This window comes from Myripristis murdjan, chromosome 10 (assembly GCF_902150065.1).
Source record: "Myripristis murdjan chromosome 10, fMyrMur1.1, whole genome shotgun sequence".
Taxonomy (NCBI): domain Eukaryota; kingdom Metazoa; phylum Chordata; class Actinopteri; order Holocentriformes; family Holocentridae; genus Myripristis; species Myripristis murdjan.
In genome coordinates, this window is record NC_043989.1 from 2559967 (window position 1) to 2577575 (window position 17609).

Genomic DNA, 17609 nt, shown 5'->3' on the forward strand with positions numbered 1-17609 from the left:
TATTATCCAGCTGCAGAAATACTAAAGAAAAGATTTGGATTTGAGGTGGAACCATGTTGTTTTTGTCATGCAGATAGTGAAACTATTGAACATCTTTTATTTTTTCTTGTCCAGTAGTAACACAGTTCTGGAAAAAAATTATTGGAATGGTTAGGTAATGAAATAGAAAACATCATACCATATAACACACAACAAATTCTTTTATTTAAAGATAATGGTTCTTCAAATACGTCAGATTAATATTATTATAATTTTGGGCAAATATCATATCCACACATGTAAATGGAAAAATAAAGAACCTTCAGTAGTCTGGTTTAAAAATGACTTAAACAAATACTCTGCTTCCTTAAGATTACTAACACATTCATATGAAAAAATCAATAAGGTGATGGAAATTGCAATGCGTAGTAGTAGCACAGGGATGCAGACGGGAGCTGCTGAATTCTCCCATGAGCCCGATGAGGACGTGAACGCAGCACAAGTGAAAGTGAGACTTTGGTTGAAGGTTTGGACGAGCCATCGAGAATCATTATCATTAATGTTGGAGTGTCTCACCGTCATGATCTAGAAGAGCTGCACACGTTCGGACGTCAGGAGAGGATTTCTGTTTCATCTTTGACTTCAAATCCAAGAAGAAGGAAAGAAAGAAAGAAAGAAAGAAAGAAAGAAAGAAAGAAAGAAAGAAAGAAAGAAAGAAACTCGTCATCATGGGACTAACCGCTTCTGCTGTGAGTCGCTACTTTTGTCTGACGCCATTCTCAAGCTGCATTTTTCACTGCTGAGTTCATCTGTTAGAAATAAATGTAAAAAGTAAATCAGTGATCATTTTCTTTGTGGTGATGAAAAAAAAATCTCATCAGGCGGTAAAAACAAATGTTAGCCAGTTCTATACGTCAGACAGCACGTTTTTAAAGCCGTTTAATTCCGTTTATTCCACAGCAAATACAGACTGATCTTTAACCCTGCAAACATGCCCCAGTGGGGCCCACGCAGGCTTTTTGTGGGCACTGTGGGCTAGGGCCAGCCCAGACCAAACCTACACCGGCCCAGTGCTGGCTTGTCCAGGCAAGGCCCAAAGCTCTGAGCTCACCACGGGCTCTCCGTAAGCAGCCCATAATAGCGGATTGCCCACAGAAAGCCCATGTTGGCCCAGTGTGGGCCAGCCCATTTGGGTCCAGAGCAACTTTTGTACCGTTGGGCCCATGCTGGTTTTGTGCAGGCAGCCCAAAGTCATTTCCCACGCTTTGGCGGCTTTTTTTTAATTTTATTTTTTTCTTGAAATTCAGAGAGACACTGCATTTATAGCCTCTGCACAGAAAGCATAAAAAATGCATTATTTGAATTGGATTGTGTCTGCACATGATCACTTAAAAACTCATGAACAAATATTACTTTTTGTTTTTAACAAGAAAAGCCTATGATTTTTAATAGATAATTGATGTTTTAAAAGGTTTAGCAGGGTTCAAAATTAACAGTTTACCATTTTACAGTTGCTGGTAAAAATATGTCTGGCTTCCAACCATTGGCTCATAGACATAAAAGAAAGAAAAAGAGAAAAATAAATAAAAAACTGGATTAAAATCAAAAAGACTCAAAGCTTTAAAAGAAATATATGACCCTGCATATTAGGAACAAAATTAAAGGCTTTATTATTTTTATTATTTATTTATTTATTTATTTATTTATTTATTTACGCTACAAATGTAAAGTTAAATGACTGCGACAGAGCGCTACATGCTTGGAACTATTTTTTGCTGAAGAGGTGCCATATATCACTACGCACTTGAGCCTCTTCACATCACCACCGGAACAGAACACAACTGTTACGTCTCCTGGCTGAAGGTGGTGTTTTCCCGAGGTGAGTTTTAATTGTAATGTTTCATCTTAAAGTTTAATGTTACAGCAAATATTGTCATAGTGTGTGTTCTCCTGGGATTGTATTTGAATATGGTTTTAGTTGATTCCGACCATTCGCCATTTTTTCGAACTAGCTAGGTGACTGACCAAGTGACTTCACTGATCACCTCACCTTGTATCAGAAAGGAGGAGCTAATCAGTGAAATCTCCAATAATTAATAATCAAATAATAATAATGACTCCAATAATTTAACAACATGTTAAATTATTATTATTATTTAAAAAATGTAAATTACTTATCAAACACTGTGATAACATAGATTGAAAAATAAACCAGAGTGATACCTCTTCTCTGAATAGACAAGCTAAGCCAGTGTACTGCTGTTAGCCAGTGAAAATAAATAGAGCAGAGTGGCGACTCTTCACTTTGTTAGGGTTAGGGTTATATTCCACTCAAAAACGACATTTCATTCAACTTATGTAAAATCCCGCCATATTCTGCTTAGCGGCGCAACTTGGTGGCGTTATCCTGGTAATTTCTGCCCTGACGACGTGCTAACATCCGTGCTAACTCGCACTGGCTCTGCCTCATCATCGAGCCGCGGCTCGGTCGGCTCGCCGGGGATGCACTCCCCTCGGCCTGGGGGTGAACGAGCGGGCTCATCGTCTCCTCCAGTGCTCCTCTGACTTTGGAAAAAGAAAGTGTTTACGTATCGACCATAAGTTGTCGCCATTGCGCTTTCAACCGTATCACCAGATGCGGTTAAAAGCTCTATATACTGTCTTTGGTATCACTGTTTCTGGTGCATAAAAAAACTATTTAAAATAAATAAACAAGCGACGCTTAGCCTGGTGGGGGGGCAAGAAAAGCCTGGCGGCCCGCCAGGCCTACAAAGCACTGGGGGAAACCCTGCATTAGTTTGCTCATATTTAGTCTGGGTGTCTGCCCTGAAAAGTCCTATGAGAGTTGGTGTCAAATGTTTCACAGTCTTTAAGTGACAGTGAAATAATATTTTAACCAGCAGAATAAACACGAGGCGTCAGATGGTTCATAAAATGAAATATCAAAATCAGTTGAATCAAAGTGACGATTCTGCTGAAACTCAAACTGAGGGCAGCGGTCCAGCGAGGGTCGCCCCTCACTGTGAGAGAGGGACAGTTCCTCTGCAGGAGTGTATGGCTGAGTGGGAGACACATTCATTTACTGAACACACAAATGTTACTGTAGTCAGATCGACTCGTGCCGTCATGGTGGGGAAGTCAGATTATGATCCCACTAATTTACGCATTGACACAGTTGGCGATTTTTTGCCACCATTCCTTGCAGCTGGATTATTGATTATTGATGTCTGCTCCGTCGTTGCGCTCGGGTGGATTTTTCCATGTCTGCGATTGGTCGTATGCAGCAAACACCGCCCTTTTTATGTGAGCGTGCACAGATCTAGATTGGAAAAGCCTGAGTTGAATTAGCGAGTTGATAACCGGCTTTATGGTATCGAAAATCCGGAGTGCGGATGTCTGGTTAAGTGAAGCCAGATAAGTAAGAGAAAGCCCGGCTATGTTAATCCAGCTTTATGGTACAGGCCTCTGGTGGAGGTCTTGGTTGGAATGAAAACCTGCAGCCTCTCGGCCCTCCATGGCACATGATTGGACACCCCTGGGCTAGTGGGTTTCCGCTACATGTAATTCATCGTGGCGCACCGACACGGCAAAATAAAAGCCACCACACCTTCGGAATGATGATTTTTTTTTTCTTCCAGATGTTAAAACAATTTTAAATGGATATATATATACACATATATAGGCTATGTAGCCTTTATTTGCACAAATATACTTATAATCAGTTTGAAATGATAATTTAAATATCATGAAATGTTACATTACACTGCAATTAACTTTAGTCATCACCCGCCTGTTTGATTATTACTGCTGTGCTCTCGCAGAGGGAGAGAAAAGGGCAAGAGAAAGGTACCTAGGCAAGATTAAATTTAATCAATTTTTTTTTTGGTCAAGCCTGTGAAAACGACTCTAATGTTATCGTTAATGTTAACATTGTAGGGCCTATAATTTCCGCGATCACGAAATTTGCCAAATAAAAGGCAATCTATTTTTTAACGCGGAATATCACCGAATTTGACATAATTTGAATGAAATGCTGTTTTTGTGTGGAATATGGACGTATGTCTGGGGAAAATCACATGGAGGGAAGCAAATCTGGGAGGCACAACCCCTCCAGTGGTTTCACCTGCACCACCAAGAAAAAACATTACAACAACTGCACCGGCACCGTACGAGTCCAAAAGGCAGAGAAACTTTCCAGGCTACAGCAGCTCACTGACATAGATTGTGTAACAAAGTGAAGAGTTGCCACTCCGCGCTATTTTCACTGGCTTACAGCAGCACACTGGCTTAGCTTGTCTATTCAGAGAAGAGGTATCACTTCAGCTTATTTTTCAATCTGTTATCACATGCATACTACTGCTCATTCATTGGTAGCTGAATTGTTAGGTCTGTTTGATAAGTAATTTACATTTAAAAAGGAGGAACCGGGGGGGGCGGTAGGTTAGGGTTAGGGTTATGTTTCAGAGGCTGTAAGAAAATGCTCCCTCCAGCCAAGTCCTCAGGATTTTGAAGTTGCGGATGAGATTAAGGTGTGGCTACGGAATTCAAGAGACAGTGGGTGGACGAATGGAGCGCTACCATCGTCGGCTGACTACCCAAGAGACCTTGGGGGAAGAGTGAGCTTTGCCAATCAACACATCACCTCAATAGAAGTATGGACATGTTAGCAGCACACAAGAATATATTTTCAGCATCAGAGGTCAGAGTTTTTGCAGTTTTTGCTTTTTCTTTGTTTGAAGTATGGGCTGAAAAATATGCCACTAGTAACTGAATTTGAATCATTCATATTTGAATTTTGACTGCAGTTCCTCTGATGTTCCGTTGACCATGTTTAGTAGGAAGAGTTAGGGGGCTCTAGTTTCGCAGACCAGGCGAGGCGGGGGCGTAGCGCAGATGCGCTTCGCCAACTGGGTGTGGCCAGGCGGATTTTCCAAGTTTGGCACGCCGTGCTCGGTGGCGCAAGTACTCCGCCGTCCCTCCTACCGGCGCAAGGGAGGAGAGAAGGCGTGGAGTGGGTTTGACACAGCCGATTCACATTTAACCAATCAAATGAGCCCCTGTCCTTGCCTTTAAAATGCGCTGCGTGAAGGCGTAATGAAAGTTTACACAGCTGATATGGAGGTCTATTGCCGCAGGCGGAGCGGAGCTCAGGAGACAGGCGCGGAGCGGAGACCGGCGAGCAGTGCGGACACGTCACCAAAAACTCACAGGCAGGCTTCCGGAGTGTCAGGCACATGAACGATGCAATAAATACCAAAAAAAACACTATTCAATGCTACGATCACAATCAGCACATACATATATCTCCATATCAACTGTCCCGTCACAGCTGATGTCAGATCAAAGGAGATTGGCACCGTTTATGCTGATTGTGAGGTTTTGGTGATGTGCGCCAGTCAGCCAAACTTCCACTGCGCCGGCTCCGCTCCGCCTTGCGCGGAAAGTAGACGTGGTTTCAGGAGGCGAGCTTTTGGCGCACCTCGGCGGAGCCTTTTGGCACGAAACTGTCACTGCGCAAAGTTGAATCTGTCGGCACCTCCCCCCGCTGCGCCGCCACTCCCATCTCCGCGCAAGTCCGTCTGCGAAACTTGGACACTGTCCGCCTCTCCCGTTTCGCTGGTCGAAACTAGCTCTGCGCGGGGTTCGCCTCACTGCGCCACCCCGCGCTGCGCCGGGAAACTAGAGCCCAGGGGGTCACCAACAGTATGTAAGTCTCTACATATTCACCTTACTACCCCCTGCTGTCTGACACTCTCACCCCCACTCCCGAACGGACTGCAACTGCAACTGTTACACTACACACTACACTACTGATAGACAGCAACACGCAAACACTGGAGGGGAAGGGCCGGATCAAGTCGGACAGTTCCTGAATCCCAGCACCGGGCATCAGGTTCTGCCACTTGGTTCATGGTGTCATGCTGACCCTGAACCTCCGTCGGAGTGAGTTTCTCCAGTGTATTGGCAGCTCAAATGGATGTGGGTCAGTGCCTTCACGTTCCCATCCATCCATTCATTTTCTATTTCCTTTCTTACTTCTATTTATTACTAATGCACACTTATGTTCATAATTGTAATTGTATATTGTATATAGGATTGTATATAGGAGTGTATATATATTCTTTCTATTTTTATTTCTTTTTTATCCATTTTACTTGCAGTGCTGGAGTTGTCACCATTGCATTTCACTGCTACTGTACTTGTACATCAGGCATGTGACAAATCAAACTTGAACTTGATGATGTCTTAAATGAATAAGGCTGTAATGCGCAGAGGAGAACATTTTTCATTCAGTGTAATGTGTTTGTATTTAATAAATGAATTGATTTGAATCCTTTTGACTATTGTACATTTTTGACAATTCATATATATCAATGACCGCATCCATTTTAGATGTATGGAACTCCCAAAGGAAACTACACTAGTAGCTGAGATACATTTATGTGTGGAACTGATTTATTGTTGTAGATTAATTTAACTGCAAAATCAGTGTGGGCCTAGCGAGGGCAGTGAGGGCTTCCTGAAGGCTAGGTAAAGGCTGCCTGCTGTGCGCCCTGTAGCCAGCCCTAAGTGGGCCCATGCAGGGCCAGTGCAGGCTTCCTTAGGGGTTAATGAGGGCTGCCCATGCGGGACCAGCACTGACCGGCCAATGTTTTGCCAATGAGCAAATTCTCAGGTGACCTGCGCGGGCTGCCCACTGGGGGCCCTTAAGACTGCCCAAAGTGGGCCTGTAAAGGGCCATTGCAGGCCTGTTTGCTGGGTATGTATGAAACCCGTCATCTCATCTGCTCTGAAGATTTGATGGAAAGGAGTTTGTGTTTTTCTGCTGAGGCTCAGTTCTCTGAAAACAACAACAAGAAAAAAGACATGAAGGGAACACGGTGCGCCACCAAAACTACTGAAAGAAAGATTTGCAGGTTTCATGACAACACCAGGATTTGCTGGTGAGCGCAGCATCTGGAACGCAGCCTCTGGATTGGAACAGAAACAGGGAAACATGTCCATGAGCTTTGCTGCATTCACACTCTTTCATTTGTGCTTTCCTAAAGGAAGTTTGTGCTTCACAAATTATTTGTGAATCTGCATTTATTTGTGCAGATCATCAGCGGCCCCCAGCTCCTTTACAGAGACCAAACGCTGCATGCATGAAACTGGTCGCCATAACAAATTCAAATTAAAATGTCAAATTTCACTGTAAGGTTCGGGCCTCAGTGTGTGTGTGTGTGTGTGTGTGTGTGTGTGTGTGTGTGTGTGTGTGTGTTTCAGTGTGTGTATTATTAACCCTTTATCACCTGCGAAAATTCACTATATTATTTTCTGAGACATGGGGAAAAAAATAATGAGCAAATCAGCAAAATAAATAAATAAATAAAAAAAATACAGCAAATAATTAGCAAGATGTTAATAACAAAAAATTGCATGAGATCAATATAAAGAATGACCAAATAATAATAATAATAATAAAATAAAAAATACATACATTTGCAAAATAACAGTATTTGAAATGAAGAAGGAAAAAAACAACAACAAATAACTTATTATAAATATACACTTAATATAAAATAGCAACAAAATAACTGTGACGTTTCCGCAAAATAATGTTGAAACACACATTATTTATGTGCAGCTGCACTGACTCCATTTAATACAATTAATGCCTGTTGTCCATTAGGAAACTAAAACATCAACCCATATATCATCCCTTTGGTGTGTGTGTGTGTGTGTGTGTGTGTGTGTTTGCACCTCTTAGACTGACTTAAATCAGAAGATGAGCGACTGTGAGGAGGAAGAGGAGGGCAGAGCAGAGTCTGCAGTGTCCAGCTGTCCGTCCATGAAGAGCGACTGGTCTAAAAATCGACCTCCAGCCTTCAGTGCTGAACCTGGACCTTCAGACACAAAGTAAGACAGCTGTTAGTGTGCAGTGTGTGTTCACTGTTTTCTTGTGAAATCTGTTTGTGGCGCATGGAGAAAGTAGACGTGACCCCAAAACTGATGCTTCAGATCATGAGCTGCATCCGCTCTTTTAGCTGGAGCAGAGCAAGTAGTGAGGATATCAAGAAAAGAGACTGCAAAAAGAGAAATGACTGCCTCCTGCTCTGCAATCCAGCTGTTCAACCAAAACACATCTGGGTCTGTGCTGTTTTCCACAAACTATGATGCTGTTTGATGTTTTGCACCAAAACACCTGAGAACATTTCCACTTGCACCTGCACTCACAAGTTCTTCACACACCTGTGTCTGAAGTTTAGATTCACATTGACTGACAGATAAATCTGATCCTGTGCTGCTCAGACTGATGTGCATGTGATGCACACATCTCACGTCACACACACACACACGCACACACACACACACACACACACACACACACCTAAACAGTCTTGGAGCTGCATCAGTTGGCTTTGACTGGAAAGCTGAGACTCTTGTGGATTCAATGAGCCACATTTGATTCCTGTGTGATGATGTTGGCCCGCATAGCAGCCATTTCACTGCAGGCCGAGCATTTTGTCAAACTGGACGTCGCTGTAGAAAATGACCTCTAGTGACCTCTAGGATCAATCAATCAATCAATCAATCAATCAGTCTTTATTTATATAGCATCAAATCACAACAGAAGTTATCTCATGACGCTTTACAGGTAGAGCAGGTAAAGACCACGCTCTACAAATTATAGTAGAAAAACAAGAAACCCAACAGATTCCCTCCTGAGCATGCTCTTGGCAACAGTGGCAAGGTAAAACTCCCCTTTAACAGGAAGAACCCTCAGGTAGAACCAGACTCAGGGCGGCGGTCATCTACCTCTACCGGTTGGGTGGGAGGGGAGAGAGAAAGAGACAAGGAGACAGAGACAGGGGGATAAGGACAAACTGGGACAGCAGACAACAGCAGAAACAGCAGGGTATCTTGAACAGGTAGTCTAGATGGAAGTGACACGCCGCATCTAGCCATCTCATCTGCAGCTGGATGACCTTCCAGGATGAGCAGGACAGTTTGACCTAGACAAGACACAGAAAGCAGAATGAAAGCAAAGGGGCAGTGGACTCTGGAACAATAGCATGCACTGAGTAAAAAGGGGGGTATAGAGGGGGACAGGAAGAAGAAGAAAGGAGGAGGGAAGAGAAAGATTAGACGAGAGGTAAGTGCTCAGAGCATGATATGAAGTCCCCCGACAGTCTAAGCCTATAGCAGCATAACTAAGGGCTGGTCCAGGGCAACCTGGGCCGACCCTAACTATAAGCTTTGTCAAAAAGGAAAGTTTTAAGTCTACTTTTAAAGATAGAGAGTGAATCTGCCCTCCAAACTGAGATAGGAAGATTGTTCCACAAACGTGGGGCCTGGAATTGGAAGGATCTGCCTCTCGATCTAGTTTTAGAGATTTTGGGAACCACCAATAAGCCTGCATTTTGGGAGCGCAGAGCTCTGGCAGGGTGATAAGGAACTATGAGCTCTTTCCGATAAGATGGTGCCTGCCCATTAAGAGCTTTATAGGTGAGGAGAAGAATTTTAAATTCTATTCTAGATTCTACAGGTAGCCAATGTAAAGAGGCCAGTATTGGAGTAATATGATCTCTTCTCCTAGTTCTAGTCAGCACACATGCAGCAGCGTTTTGGACCAGCTGGAGAGTCTTTAACGACTTGCTGGCACAACCTGATAATAAGGAGTTACAGTAATCTAACCTAGAGGTAACGAAGGCGTGGTAATTTGGTTCACAGTTTTAACAATAAATGTATGAAATAAAGCATCGGATCGTCGCTTTATTGACAGCCGGCCAGCGAGTCAAGCAGGTAAAATTCCCTCGTCTTAGCCTCTCGGCGATATCAAAATGTTTGTTGATAGTCGCCTAATATTTGTCAGTAAAATATGACATAATCGGAGACAGATTGGAGCCAGAGGACCCGACAAAGCCACACGTTGGACGCGGAGCAAGCAATTCATGGAATGGAATCATTAATGGAATGATCACACACACACAAAGGACAGAGCTGTTTGAGAAGGCGTAGCAACCAACCAGCGGTTTGTAACCTGCTTTGTTCTGTTGATTCCCTGTGGTGGTCTGTTTACAAGTTGTAAACTGTAATTCAGCAACAGTTTCAGCTGGTTGCTGCCGTTTGGGAAACTCATTGTGTTGAATACGCTATGGATGTTGTCTGGACCGCCGGGTCTATTACGCAATTGTGTGTGCCTTTGAACTTGATGGTTGGACTTGATCATGCGCTGCTCTATGTGATCGCTGTGGCTATGTGCTGATGTGGCTGGCTTTACATTCTCACATTGTTATTATTTGCTTGTGCATTCAAAATGAGTGGAACAAATGCTGGTTCAAATGTTGGAAAAATGGAAAAGGAGAAAAGGAAAACTATTCTCACTGAAAAGGCCCTAATAAATAAAATCGAGTCAATTCAAAAGGAGTGCAAACGGAAAATGAATGAAACGAAGGCTCTGTTCTCGTCTGTTAAGGAGCTCATGAAGGATGAGAAAAATGTTTCACTGGTTAAAGAGCAACTCCACATGTTGATGCAATTATCAGAAAATGCCAATGCGCTACAGGACTCTCTAATGCCTTTTATCCCACCCGATGAACAGGAAAGACAAAATGAATGGTTCTCAAAATTCAATAAACATACAAATGGATTCATTGAGGTTGTCAAGCCTGGATCTCAGTAATAGGAACCTCAAACAAACATGTTGTAGAACCTCAGTAGAGGCCTACTGAAAGGCCCCTGCTGGAACAGACCACAGAGATGGAAAATGGAGAACAGGGAGATGTTCAGGAGGAAATTAGACCATGTGACAGCATATCAAATCAAGGCAGTCATTCTGGATCAAAATCTTCAAAATCTAAAGCTTCCTCAGCCTCTTCTGTATGTGTTAAAGCCAATGGCTGCTTTAATGGCTCAGCAAAAGTGGCTCCAACAAAAGCATGCACTTGAGGAACAGGAAGCACAAATAAGAAAACAAAATGAAAGGCTTCAGCTTGATGCAGACATAGCTGCATCAGTGGTGAAGCTGAGTGTTCTAAGAGCTGGGTCAGGTGTGAGCAGTGCTGCCTCTCGGAGATCAGATGGCATGGAATCTTATTTTGAAAAGGGCCTTAACGTTAATGCAAACCCCTTTGTGCCACACAAAGATGGAAAGGATACAATAAGACAAGCTGGAGATGCAATTGACCATGCCAAAGGTGCAAGGCCAAAGGAAAAACACTCTGATATAGGGCTGGACGATATACCGAAAATTTACCGATACCGAAATTTATGGCGATAACCGACGTCACTTTGCTCATGTCGGTATGTTCGATATTTTAAAAAAACAAAATAAAAGTCGTTTTTGTCTTTTTTGGCTGTGTAGGTAGGCATGTTCATGTCCCTTTAAGACGCTGTACTACGTGTACAGCGTGTGTAGTCACATGACTCCACCCCCTCCAGTCTGGCTGCAGCTGAGGTAGTCGAAGTAGATTCAGTCGAGGAGGACTTGCTTGTCATATTTTATACTTTTAAACTTGGTTTGATTTTCAGTTGTTCAATAAATTTAACTAAAAGTATTTAATATGTATTTTCTTCATTTATTCTCAGACAGCACAGAGTCAGAGTCGCACTTCTCAGGCAACTTGTCGGCAACTTGTCGCTTTTCGGCTACAATCGCCGTTTTTTTTGGTCAGTTGGGTCATTCACGTGAATCGTGTAATTTTGAAGAGACGCCTGGCTTCCGAGTCCGATGCAAAGTTTTGACGTTAGTTTGAAGGAACCGCCTTATGTTAAATTAGACCTTGCATAACGTTATGCTACGAGCAAAATGGCTAACGTTAGTTAGCAAGACAAGCGGGCCATATGATTGAAATTCCCATCAGCAAGATAGCGAAATAATTAGCCAGCTAACGTTAGCTAGTTCTAATGTTAATTCCAGCATGGTCTGCTTGTCTTGCTAACTAACGTTAGCCATTTAGCTCTAAGCATATGCTTGCTATGTAAGGGCCTAGTCTTCCAGCTAACTAGCAACTCCAGTTATAGGAGTCAGAGCCCTCAGCACTCACAAGGACACACAGCACAGTCCCAAAGACAATAGAGCCCTCAGCGCTCACAATAACACAAAATATAGTCTCAAAGGCTATGGAGCCCTCAGCACTTGTACAGAGACAGAACACAGACCCAAGGGCTACGGATTATCCATCCTCTCTTCATAGAGATGCCCAACCTTTCTTCAGTAACAGTAATAGTGAACAGAGCAACATGGTGACCATAATGCAAAAACAAAATGAAATAACCTCAATGCTGGTACATCAACAATGCCTTGCTTCACTGCCTAAAAAGGACATTCCACTATTTGATGGCAACCCTTTGCAATACCATGCCTTTATGCAATAATTTCAACAGCCAATAGAAGACAGGACTGACAATGCTGCTGACTGCCTGCACTACTTGGAGCAATACACTGGGGGCAGCCTAAACAGCTAGTCAGAAGCTGCCAGGACAAAATCTTTTCATGGCCCTCAATTAAACCTGAGGATGGGAAGGCTTTGCAAGCATACAGCCTGTTCTTGCACGGCTGCTGTAATGCCATGAAGGATGTATACAATCTATGTGACTTGAACACGTCTGCAAATATGCTTACTGTAATCAAGAAGTTGCCCTATAAGTTGAGAGACAAGTGGCGAACAGAGGCATGTGACATTTAAGAAAGGCATCGCAAAAGAGCTATGTTTGCTGATATTGTCTGCTTTATTGAGTGTCAAGTGAAAATTGCTTTGGACCCGGTATTCGGAGACATACAAGATGCTCCAACAGTCAAAGAAGGTGGCAGAGCAAAATCAACGCCTTGTTCAAAAACTAGAGGAAGTAGTTTTGCCACAACTGTTAAAACAGTTGAAAGGGACTCTCCACCAGAAAATAAGGCTAAGGATGGATCGGAGAAGACTTGCCTATTCTGCAAGAAGGGAAGACACACACTGGAGTCATGCAATCTATTGGAGAGGAAGACTCACAGTGACAAGATGGAGTTCCTAAAAACTAATGGAGTTTGCTTTGGATGCTTGTGCATTGGGCACATCAGCAAAGAGTGTAGGAAATGTCTGTCTTGTAAGATATGTGGCTCAGGACATCTCAGCCTGCTTCATGTCCACTCCAAGGAGAATGGAGTGGAGGTTGAGAGACGCAAGTCCAACCCGGACAGAGCTGTTGACAGGGCTCTAGTTGAAGTCCAAACCAGTGGTCTTACTGGGGCCGGTGATCAGGATTGTAAGCTGGCCATCGTGCCAGTTAAAGTCAAATCTATGAAAGGTCAAAGGGCAGTGGAAACCTACGCCTTTCTGTACCCAGGGAGTTCAGCATCTTTCTGCACAAGTGGTCTGATGGATAGACTGGGTCTTTCTGGGAGGAAAACAAGGATTCTCTTGCGCACCATAGGCCAAGATAAGGTGGTGGACAGTGACATTGCAGCTGACTTGGAAGTTGCTGGATTGGACAGTGACTGGTATTGTGAAATACCCAAAATCTTTGTACAACATAAGATGCCTGTCAACAGAAGCAACGTCCCATGACAGCAAGATCTGGAAAGATGGCCTTATCTGAAACATGTCTACCTTCCACAGATAGATCTTGTGACTCCATCTACAGTCACCATCAACAGGATCTCCGCTGTCACTCTCGATGAGCTCTGGACCCAACAGTTCAAGTCAGATTTCCCTGAAAACACCCAGGAGGAATGTCAAGGGAAGATCATAAGTTTCTGGAAATGGCTAATGCAACTGTGGAACTGGTTGATGGTCATTACTCTATTGGATTGCCTCTAAAGGACAAAACTATCAGCATGCCCAATAACCGTAAAGTTGCAGAACAACGCACCCTTAACCGGAAGAGGAGGTTTAGCAGGGATGCACTATTCCACAAGGACTATACTGTATTCATGGGCGATCTGATATCAAGTGGATACACAGAGAGTGCCAGCTGCAGATCTTGAGCGAAGTGACGGCAGGGTTTGGTATATCCCTCATCACGGGGTGTACCACCCCAAGAAGAGGAGGATCCGTGTCGTCTTTGATTGTGTAGCATCATTTCAAGGCACATCACTCAATGCACATCTTCTGCGAGGACCTGACCTTACAAGTACGTTGACTGGAGTCTTGACCAGGTTTAGAAAGGTGCCCATTGTGCTGATGTCTGACATTGAGGCCATGTTCCATCAAGTTCGGGTGCCAGAGCCAGATGCTGACTTGCTCCGATTTTTCTGGTGGCCCAGTCAACCTATAGTGGAACACAGGATGCTCGTCCATTTGTTTGGTGCGACATCATCCCCAAGCTGCTCTAACTTCGCTCTCCGGAAGTGCGCCGAAGATAATAAACAGTTCTTCAGCCAGCAAGTGTTTGAGACCATCTTGCACAGCTTTTATGTCGACAACTGTCTTGCTTCTACAGCCACAGAAGAGGAAGCCATATCCCTCTACCAGGACTTGGTGACTATCTGTGCCAAGGGGGGCTTCCATCTAACAAAATGGCTAAGTAACAGTCGCTGTGTGCTGGCGGCAATACCGGAGGAAGAAAGAGCAAAGGAGGTTAAAGACCCGGATCTGGACCACGACATCCTTCCGGTTGAGAGAGCACTGGGAGTTCGCTGGTGTGTCCAGTCTGACACCTTTAGGTTCAGTGTAACCTTCCAGGACCGACCACTGACAAGAAGAGGAATACTCTCTACTGTCAGCTCTTTCTATGACCCTCTGGGGATATTGGCCCCTGTGGTTTTCACAACCAAAAGGATCATTCAGAACCTATTCTGGAAAGGGCTAGGATGGGATGACGTCATACCAACATCTGTTGCACAGGAGTGGGTCAGCTGGCTCAAAGAGTTACATCTGTTGGAGGGCCTCAGTGTCAGACGATGTTTAAAACCGCCTGACTTTGGAGAAGCAACCAGTGGCCAGCTGCACCACTTTGCTGATGCAAGCGAAGAGGGATACGGTACTGTCACCTATTTGCTGCTGCACAATAACCGTTCCCAGACCCATGTTGCATTCATAATGGGAGAGTCCAGGGTGACACCTTTAAAGCCTGTGACAGTCCCACGTATGGAGTTAACTGCGGCAGTTGTGGCAGCTCGCATGGACAGGCTATGGAGGAAGGAGCTAGGACTGCAGCTGCAAGACTCTGTGTTCTGGTCTGACAGTACCTCTGTGTTGAAATACATCAAAAATGAAACATCAAGATTGCGCATCTTTGTAGCGAACAGAGTTGCAGAGATTCTTAAGATGTCTGATGCTTCACAATGGAGGTATGTAGGTACTGCTCACAATCCCGCAGACCTGATCTCCAGAGGCATGGATAGCTGGTCCTCCATTTCTCATGCAACCAGAGGAGACCTGGCCTGTTAACCCTGACAAATTGGGAGAACTGACACCTGGAGATCCAGAGATCAAGGTTTCAGCTGCCACTGTCTCAATGGAACAAAGGGATGATGCTGTGATGAGTTTGATCAACCGCAGCTCATCATGGCGACGTCTGACACGAGTGATGGCATGGATTCTGAGGCTCAGAACTGTACTCTGGATCAACAGAAAGAGGAGAGAGGTTACTGAACGTCCTGTTCAGTCCTGTTCAGATGAACCTCAAAGGCGCTGGGAAACCTCGTCATGATTGTCTCTCATTGGGAGAGATCAGAGATGCTGAACTGGAGATAGTTAAGTTCTGCCAGAGTTAAGTTCTTCTGAAGAGTTCTCCTGTCTCCAGAAGGGAGAGAGTGTGAGAGGAAACAGTCACCTGTACAAGCTGAATCCCATATTGGAAGATGGGGTGTTGAGAGTCGGAGGACGGCTTAGTAAGGCTGCTATGCCCGAGGAGGCCAAACATCCAGCCATAGTAGCTAAAGACCTCCATATTTCAGACCTCATCCTATGGCAGATACATCAGGAGGTTGGCCACGGTGGTAGGAACCATATGTTGTCAAGGCTGCGCCAGCATTATTGGATTCCTGCTGCAGGTGTTGCCATAAGAAAGATCATATCCAAATGTGTTATTTGTCATCGGCTACATGGATCTGCTGGTCAACAGCAAATGGCGGACTTGCTGGGTGATAGAGTTTCAGCTGGAGAACCTCCATTCACCTATGTTGGCATAGATTAGTTTGGCCCCTTTGACATCAAGCGTGGCAGAAGTGTTGTTAAACGATACGGAGTAATCTTCACATGTTTGTCAATAAAAGCTGTACACATTGAAGTTGCCTCATCTTTGGACACTGATTCGTTCATCAATGCCTTAAGGTGCTTTGTCGCGAGAAGAGGCCAGATCAAAGAGCTACGCTCCGACAATGGCACAAACTTCATCGGTGCAGAGCGTGAACTGAAACGTGCCATTGATGGATGGAACCTGGAGCAAATCAATGAGGTGCTCTCACTGAAGGGGATCAAGTGGACGTTTAACCCTCCTACCGGATCACATCATGGCGGAGTATGGGAGAGGTTAATCCGTTTAATCAGAAAGATTCTCAATTCCACTCTGAGGACACAAAACTTGGATGAGGAGGGACTTCATACAGTGCTCTGTGAGGTGGAGTCAATTCTGAACAGTAGACCCATCACTAAGGAATCCACAGACCCAAATGACTTGGAAGCATTAACACCCAATCATCTGCTGCTTCTTAAAGTCAAGCCTTGCTTACCCCCTGGTCTGTTTCACAAGGAGGACAACTATGCACGCCATAGATGGAAGCAGGCTCAATACATTTCTGATCTGTTTTGGAAAAGGTGGATTAAAGAGTACCTGCCACAATTACAGGAACGACAGAAATGGACCAAGATCAAGCGAAACTTCATCCCTGGGGACATCGTGCTCATAATGGATGATTCGGCTCCTCAGAATTCTTGGATCATTGGGAGGATCACAGAGACTGTTCCAGACCAAAATGGACTTGTGAGACAAGTACGGATCAAGACCCAAACCAGCTCTCTCTGGGGTGGGGGGTGGGGTGGGGGAAGAGATTCAAGACCTGCAATGAACTATGGACTTCTTGCGCACAAAATAATCGCAAAAAAAAGGAACAAAATTGTGAAAAAAAGTGAAAACAGACAGTGGTAATTGTGTTTTTCTTGCATGTGATGTATTCTTTCCTTAATAATGGGTTGGTAATTATTACTGTGTAATGACTGTAATAATTAGGGGCCAGAATGTTGGTGCCAAGTTATTGTTGATAGTCACTTTATGAATGGGAAGCACATGTCACGTGGTGTGGGCGTCACCTACTCACCTCAGTAGTGAAATCAGCTGGTTGGAGAGCGGTCTTTTTTAAATTCATGAGCTGGAGAGAGGGGGTGAGTAGGGGAGGCTCATATTTTCCTGACCGCATTGCCAATTATTTTAAATGTTATTTGGTTCACAGTTTTAACAATAAACGTATGAAATAAAGCATCGGATCGTCGCTTTATTGACAGCCGGCCAGCGAGTCAAGCAGGTAAAATTCCCTCGTCTTAGCCTCTCGGCGATATCAAAATGTTTGTTGATAGTCGCCTAATACTGGAGTCGTAACAATGGTGACTAATCTCAGGGTTAACTCAAGGGGGTGTTGTCCTCTTTTGCTTATTGAAAGCTTGTTGCAGTGAATTTCCTCCTCACGCTGTATTGTGGAGATTTTTTGCTTTTGTTGTTGGTCAACT

General features: G+C 44.1%; 1 protein-coding gene across 1 annotated transcript in view; it reads left to right on the forward strand.

Annotated features, from left to right (window-relative positions):
* The first annotated feature begins 608 nt into the window (after window positions 1-608).
* Window positions 609-17609, forward strand: part of LOC115366519 (NLR family CARD domain-containing protein 3-like) — a 30724-nt gene continuing 13723 nt past the window's right edge. Inside the window, exons 1-2 of the mRNA XM_030062012.1 lie at window positions 609-728; window positions 7730-7878. Coding sequence (XP_029917872.1) covers window positions 708-728; window positions 7730-7878 — 170 coding nt within the window. The 5' untranslated portion in view covers window positions 609-707. The remainder of the gene's footprint in view (window positions 729-7729; window positions 7879-17609) is intronic.